Source organism: Megalops cyprinoides, chromosome 4 (assembly GCF_013368585.1).
Source record: "Megalops cyprinoides isolate fMegCyp1 chromosome 4, fMegCyp1.pri, whole genome shotgun sequence".
Lineage (NCBI taxonomy): Eukaryota > Metazoa > Chordata > Actinopteri > Elopiformes > Megalopidae > Megalops > Megalops cyprinoides.
The window spans coordinates 692,501-700,000 of NC_050586.1; the positions used below are offsets into that span (position 1 = coordinate 692,501).

Sequence of the window (7,500 nt, forward strand, 5' to 3'; positions counted from 1 at the left end):
GCACTGAGTCTGAGTCACAGCAGTGAGTCTGAGCCACAGCACTGAGTCTGAGCCACGGCACTGAGTCTGAGTCACAGCAGTGAGTCTGAGCCACAGCACTGAGTCTGAGCCACAGCACTGAGTCTGAGTCACAGCAGTGAGTCTGAGCCACAGCACTGAGTCTGAGCCACGGCACTGAGTCTGAGTCATGAGTCATGGCACTGAGTCTGAGTCACAGCACTGAGTCTGAGCCACGGCACTGAGTCTGAGCCACAGCAGAGTCTGAGCCACAGCAGTGAGTCTGAGCCACAGCACTGAGTCTGAGTCATGAGTCATGGCAGTGAGTCTGAGCCACAGCACTGAGTCTGAGCCACAGCACTGAGTCTGAGTCATGCCACTAAGTCTGAACCACAGCAGTGAGTCTGAGCCACAGCACTGAGTCTGAACCACAGCAGTGAGTCTAAGTCACAGCAGTGAGTCTGAGCCACAGCAGTGAGTCTGAGCCACGGCACTGAGTCTGAGTCATGAGTCATGGCAGTGAGTCTGAGCCACAACACTGAGTCTGAGCCACAGCACTGAGTCTGAGTCACAGCACTGAGTCTGAGCCACGGCACTGAGTCTGAGTCATGCCACTAAGTCTGAACCACAGCAGTGAGTCTGAGTCACAGCAGTGAGTCTGAGCCACAGCACTGAGTCTGAGTCACAGCAGTGAGTCTGAGTCACAGCACTGAGTCTGAGCCACGGCACTGAGTCTGAGTCATGCCACTAAGTCTGAACCTCAGCAGTGAGTCTGAGTCACAGCAGTGAGTCTGAGCCACAGCACTGAGTCTGAGTCACAGCAGTGAGTCTGAGCCACGGCACTGAGTCTGAGTCATGGCAGTGAGTCTGAGCCACAGCAGTGAGTCTGAGTCATGAGTCATGGCACTGAGTCTGAGTCATGAGTCATGGCAGTGAGTCTGAGCCACAGCAGTGAGTCTGAGCCACAGCACTGAGTCTGAACCACAGCAGTAAGTATGAGTCACAGTGCTGAGTCTTTAAGAGTTAAGTTAGACTCTCCTGCTGAGAGCTGAGAGCTGAGAGCTGGCTGTAAGAGCTCACCCATGCGGGCCAGGATGAGCTGGTGGGTGGAGGAGGCGTACAGCTTCAGGTAGAACTCGCAGCACTCGCGGAAGGTGCGCCTGCAGGTCTCGTGGTCCGGGAACCTGGGGTGCTTGTTCAGCCGCTGCGCCCGGGCTGCGCACGTCTCGAGGGTCGGGATGCGCTTCATCCCCGCAAAGCAGCACGGTGCCATGTCCCTGTACGACTGAGCTGCGGGGCAGCGGGAACGCTCCATCAACGTTACAGTAATGTTCAGCTCAGAACCTCACAATACAACTCCACACTGCCTACAGCAGTCAGGGCTCTGCTTCCTGACCGTGAGAAGCTGGAACCCCGAGATAAATCTTTGATTAGACAGACCTAGGAAAGCAAGTCAACCTCTAGCTCACACACTCCATGTAAAACAGTTTAAAGTTCCCTGCTGTTCGTATTTCTGAATGTGGACCTTGCAGGTTTTTACATTGTGTATTCTAAGCAAAGACCTACAGCACTGGTTAGTTTATATGAGTTTTGGGGTCCTGACAGAGGGGAATGCCACTGCCTCCTGTAACGGACACACACACTCTGAGTTCGACTCAGCATCGCACCACACTGTGATACAGCTGAGCAGCTAACTGAGCACTACATGCTGAACACAGAGCCGCTCCCCGCCAGCGCTCCCCTGCGGAGGCCCGGGAGGTAGGCAGGGATTGGTCAGACTCTCAGGGCGTGGCATGGCGGTGGAGCTTACCTTTCTTCCTTGTCGCTGCCTGGATGTTGGTGGAGCGCTTGGGGCGCACGACTGCTGAGCAGGTCCCGTCTGGAAGAGAGGATCAGAGGAGAGTCACAGACATTCAGGGTTTAAACCTCAGCTATAATATTCAGGGTTTAAACCTCCACCTTTAACATTCAGGGTTTAAACCTCAGCTTAACATTCACTAACATGCTATTGCATGCAGTGTGATGTAATCATACTATGCCTAAGTAATGTTAAACTTTTTACAGGAAATTATGCAAAAAAACAACAAAAATCTGCGATGGGAACAGTAGCTGTATGTCACTCGGGTGTGGAGGTGGCCGTGCGCCTGCTGGTGAAGCAGGGGGGTCACAGGGTACACGCCTTCAGGTGGGCTGGCCTTGGCGTTGGCGTTGGTCATGAACGTGAGGCCAGCGAGGCGGAACACATCGGCGTTGTCTCTGCCGCCACCCCCCCCGCAGCCTTGGTCGCTGCGTTCGATATGACGCAGTGCCTACCACAAAGGTCAGAGGTCACAGACACAGCATTAGCTTCCTGGGCTGTGTCCCTGGAGTCACTGAAAGATGATCACAGCATCTGAGGACATATCACAGCTGAGCGGAACAGGGAGTCAGAGCTGGCGACTGTGGAGTCCTGCAACCCCCAGAGCTTCAGCAGTCCTGGGGCACTGTGTTTGTGAGTTCACAACTGACCGTGCTGAGTGTGTGTGTTTGTGTGTTCACAACTGACCGTGCTGAGTGTGTGTGTTTGTGAGTTCACAACTGACCGTGCTGAGTGTGTGTGTTTGTGAGTTCACAGCTGACCGTGCTGAGTGTGTGTGTTTGTGCTGAGTGTGTGTGTTTGTAGGTTCAGTGGTGTTTGACCGTGCTGAGTGTGTGTGTTTGTAGGTTCAGTAATGTTTGACCGTGCTGAGTGTGTGTGTTTGTAGGTTCAGTGGTGTTTGACCGTGCTGAGTGTGTGTGTTTGTAGGTTCAGTAATGTTTGACCGTGCTGAGTGTGTGTGTTTGTAGGTTCAGTGGTGTTTGACCGTGCTGAGTGTGTGTGTTTGTAGGTTCAGTAATGTTTGACCGTGCTGAGTGTGTGTGTTTGTAGGTTCAGTGGTGTTTGACCGTGCTGAGTGTGTGTGTTTGTAGGTTCAGTGGTGTTTGACCGTGCTGAGTGTGTGTGTGTTTGTAGGTTCAGTGGTGTTTGACCGTGCTGAGTGTGTGTGTCTGTAGGTTCAGTGGTGTTTGACCGTGCTGAGTGTGTGTGTTTGTGGGTTCTGAGGTGCTCCTGGTCACCCTCACTGTGGTCAGAGGATCGTGGCTCGCAGCTCGGAGGTTGTAGATGGCTGTGTCCACTGAGGAAAAGGCCACCAGTGAGCCCTGCCTGGCTTTCACCTTCAGCGGCAAATTATCCTTCGGCCTATACTGCTTATCAGGAAGCAACAACTCCGTCTGACCCACAAAACAGAGAGAGAGAGACAGAGAGAGAGAGAGAGAGGGAGAGAGAGAGAGAGAGGGAGAGAGAAAGAGAGAGAAAGAGAGAAAGAGAGAGAGAGAGAGAGCGACAGAGAGAGAGAGAGAGAGAGAGAGAGCGACAGAGAGAGAGAGAGAAAGAGAGAGAGAGAGAGAGGGAGAGAGAGAAAGAAAAGGAGAGGAGAAAGAGAGCATAAATTGATTATATTTTTAGAGATAATTTTAGTGACAATATTAAAGTACAAATACAAGAAGATCAATTTTACACAATAAAAATAAATTAAATTAAAAAACCTTACATGACTGGCAGTTGTTAATTATCATAGCCAGTGCTTTTATTCTTACAGGACTAAAAAACCAGAACGAAGATTAGCGGCCGCTCAGCAGGCTCTGTGGGGCAGCGAACCTTCAGGCCACTGATGCACTGGGCTCTGACGTCGATCCACACCGAGTCGGCCACCAGCTCTGCCCGCTCCTCCCCCTCCATGATGTAATAGACCAGCAGGCGCATGGATGGCACCATGTCGGGCGTCACTGCGAAGTTGATGCTCTGGAAGCTGGCGGATCCCACGCGGGGTAGCGTCTCAAACTTCACCACCTGGCCCTTAGAGACGAGCTGAGGCGAGGGCGAGGGTGGGTGAGAGGGGCGAGAGGGGGGAGGGTGGGTGAGAGGGGTGAGGGTGGGTCGTTTTGTGGGGGATTAGGAGGTCTCACACCCCCGGCTGCGGCATCGCTTACCTGGTAGCTAAAGTAGGGGATCTGCAGGCTGGGGTGGTGGTAGAAGTAAACGTTGATGGTGGCGTAGTCACCAACGTGCAGCTCATGGTAGCCGCTGGCCCAGTCGATGTACAGGTAGCGACCGTTCTCCGACCTGTAGGCGTCAGCGCTGTAGCTCAGCGTGGCCTGACTGGCAGCATCCAGCTGCGGGTCTGCTGTCTGCAACTGAAACCAACAACAGCACACATCAGCACAGGAACAGGAAGCAACTACTACAGGAAACAATAACTAACCCACGAAAACTTTTCTCCACCTTCTCCACCCTCCTCTCCCCCCCTCCTCCTCCCTCTCCCTCTCTCCTCTCTGCCAATGAATTCAGGGTTTACTTCGAGGAAAAGGTGACCAGCATCCGGGACTCCTTCACTCCTTCAACAACACTGTTGACCACCACGAGCAACTGCATAAACCAGCTGTCTTCCTTTATGCCGCTCAAAGACTTGGAAGTGCTCCAACTCATCACAGATCACCATGCCACAACCTGCCCTCTGGACCCCATCCCCTCTACCCTGCTCCAATCCATATCTGGTGAGATCGCCCCATTTCTTTCCTCATTTATCAATTCCTCACTAATCTCTGGTACTGTCCCCACAGACTTCAAGAAAGCTCTGGTCACACCACTCCTCAAGAAACCATCCACCGACCCATCCGATGTTACAAACTACCGACCGGTATCTCTCCTCTCATTTCTATCTAAAACCCTGGAACGTGCAGTACTTAACCAACTCTCCCCTTTTCTTCTCAGGAACAACCTCTTGGACCCCCATCAGTCAGGTTTCAGAGCTGGACACTCCACAGAAACCGCACTCCTGGCCATGACAGAGGCTCTCCACACTGCTAGAACCTCCGGCTTGTCATCTGTCCTCATCCTCCTCGACCTCTCCACTACTTTCGACACAGTCAACCACCAGACATTAATGTCAAAGCTGTCTGAGATGGGCATCTCTGGAACTGCCCTCTCCTAGTTCACGTCCTACCTGACTGGTAGATCCTCCCAGATCTACTGGAAAGGCTCCACCTCTGCACCCACCCCCCTCACTACAGGAGTTCCACAGGGTTCAGTGCTGGGACCCCCAATCTTTTCAATTTATATCAACTCTCTTGGCTCAGTTATCAAATCACATGGCTTCTCCTATCACTGCTATGCTGATGACATCCAACTCTTTTTCTCTTTCCCTCCCTCTACCTCCCAGGTCAACGAAAGAATCTCTGCATGCCTGGCTGACATCTCCAAATGGATGACATCCCACCATCTGAAGCTGAACCTCAGTAAAACGGAACTGCTCTTCATCCCAGCCGGCCCTTCCCCCCTGCATGACCTCTCCATCACCGTGGATGGCACCACAATACCATCCTCTCTGTCAGCAAAGAGCTTGGGCGTCATCTTTGACAGTAACCTGGACTTCAAGGAGTACATTGCTTGCACGTCACAGGCCTGCCGATTCCACCTCCACAACATCAGGAGGATTCGTCCGTTCCTGACAACATACGCCACGCAGCTCCTTATCCAGGCCATAGTTCTCCCTCGACTGGACTACTGCAACGCTCTCCTCGCAGGCCTCCCAGCCTGTACCACCCAGCCTCTCCAGCTCATCCAGAATGCAGCTGCCTGACTGATCTTCAACCTCCCCAAATTCTCCCATGTTACTCCCCTGCTTAAATCCCTCCACTGGCTTCCTGTCGCTGCCAGGATCAGATTCAAGACCCTGACCCTCGCCTTCTCTGCAATCAACAGGACAGCCCCTGCCTACCTCCAAGAACTCATCCAGCCCTACACACCAGCCCGACCCCTGCACTCAGCAGCAACTGGACGCCTCGCTTCTTGCATGGTCAAGGCAGGAGGTGCTCGTTCTGCCAGACATCGGCGTTTCACCTACATCGCTCCCCAGTGGTGGAACAAACTCCCGGTCTCGCTACGGACAGCTTCTTCACCCCATTCCTTCAGACGGGGCCTGAAGACGCACCTCTTCAGACTGTACCTGGACTGACCCAGCACACAATTGCTGCCCCCCCCCCAATCAGTGCTGTCGTAAATTGCTGTGCCTTTTAAATTGTTTCTTGTTGCCGCCTTTACCCTGACGCTCATCGCGCCGTTTGAAGTTGTTGAAGTTTGCCGTTTGAAGGTGTATCGTATTAGTTGCCCTATAGGCTGTAATTGTACAAATCTGATAGCACTGCGTCCTCAAACAGACGCTGCTCTCAGCTGAGAACTGTCTCATTGTGGAACTGTACACATCCTGTCCCCGTACTGTCGCTGTACTTACTGTATGCACTTTTGTAAGTCGCTTTGGATAAAAGCGTCTGCTAAATAAATAAATGTAAATGTAAATGTAAACACGCACACACACACACTCTCACACACACACACACTCACAGTGAAGGAGGCGGTGCGGGCGTCGGTGGGGAAGTTGTAGATGAACAGTACGGTGCCGTCGCTCTGGCTGGCTTGGCGCTCTCTGCTTCCGGAATGATCCAGGTGTTTCTCTCCCTCCTGCTCGCTGGTGAAGGATGCCCGTGCTGTCACCCCCACCCTGCTCACCGGCTGCCCCACAGGGTCCCTCACCTGCACCTGCAGGTACACAGCACACACACACCGTCACGTCTGTATACACACACACACACACACACACACCGGCACGTCTGTACACACACACACCGGCACGTCTGTACACACACACACACACACACACACACACTGGCACGTCTGTGCACACACACACACACACACACATTCTCACACACACACACACATTCTCACACACATTCTCACACACACACACACACACACACACCGGCACGTCTGTACACACACACACACACACACACACTGGCACGTCTGTGCACACACACACACACACACATTCTCACACACACACACACACACAGCACACACACCGGCACGTCTGTACACACAAACACTGGCATGTCTGTATACACACACACACACACATTCTCACACACACACACACACACACACACACACACACACACACACACACACACACACACAAACACACACACATACACACACACATTCTCTCACACACACACATTCTCACACACACACACACACACACACAAATACGTGCACACACACACACACACACACACACAAACACATGCGCACACACACACGCACACACACACACACAGTGTAGCACCGTGGTAATAGGACTTGTAACTGAAAGTTTGAGGGTTCAATTCCCCAGTGGGGCACTTCTGTTGTACCCTTGGGAAAGGTACTAACGTTACAGTACGTTATCAGTAAATATCCAGCTGTATAAATGGGTAACATGTAAAAAATTGTAACCTATGTAAAGCGCTCTGGATAAGAGCGTCTGCTAAATGCCAATAACGTAACGTAACGTAACATAACGTAATGTACTGTAATGTAATGTAAAGCAGAGATGTGGATGTGAGGACAGAGAGCAGCAGGGAGGGGCTGGCAGACCCTGA

At 52.4% G+C, this 7,500-nt stretch overlaps 1 protein-coding gene across 1 annotated transcript in view; it reads right to left on the minus strand.

The window, feature by feature from the left end:
* Nucleotides 1-7,500, minus strand: part of c5 (complement component 5) — a 25,985-nt gene that overhangs the window by 14,040 nt on the left and 4,445 nt on the right. Inside the window, exons 10-17 of the mRNA XM_036526635.1 lie at nt 7,496-7,500; nt 6,419-6,613; nt 4,009-4,212; nt 3,677-3,886; nt 3,100-3,249; nt 2,177-2,306; nt 1,808-1,876; nt 1,078-1,287 (exon numbers count right to left, since the gene is read on the minus strand). The exon at nt 7,496-7,500 is cut by the window's right edge and continues 111 nt beyond it. Of these exons, the coding sequence (XP_036382528.1) occupies nt 1,078-1,287; nt 1,808-1,876; nt 2,177-2,306; nt 3,100-3,249; nt 3,677-3,886; nt 4,009-4,212; nt 6,419-6,613; nt 7,496-7,500 (1,173 nt within the window). The remainder of the gene's footprint in view (nt 1-1,077; nt 1,288-1,807; nt 1,877-2,176; nt 2,307-3,099; nt 3,250-3,676; nt 3,887-4,008; nt 4,213-6,418; nt 6,614-7,495) is intronic.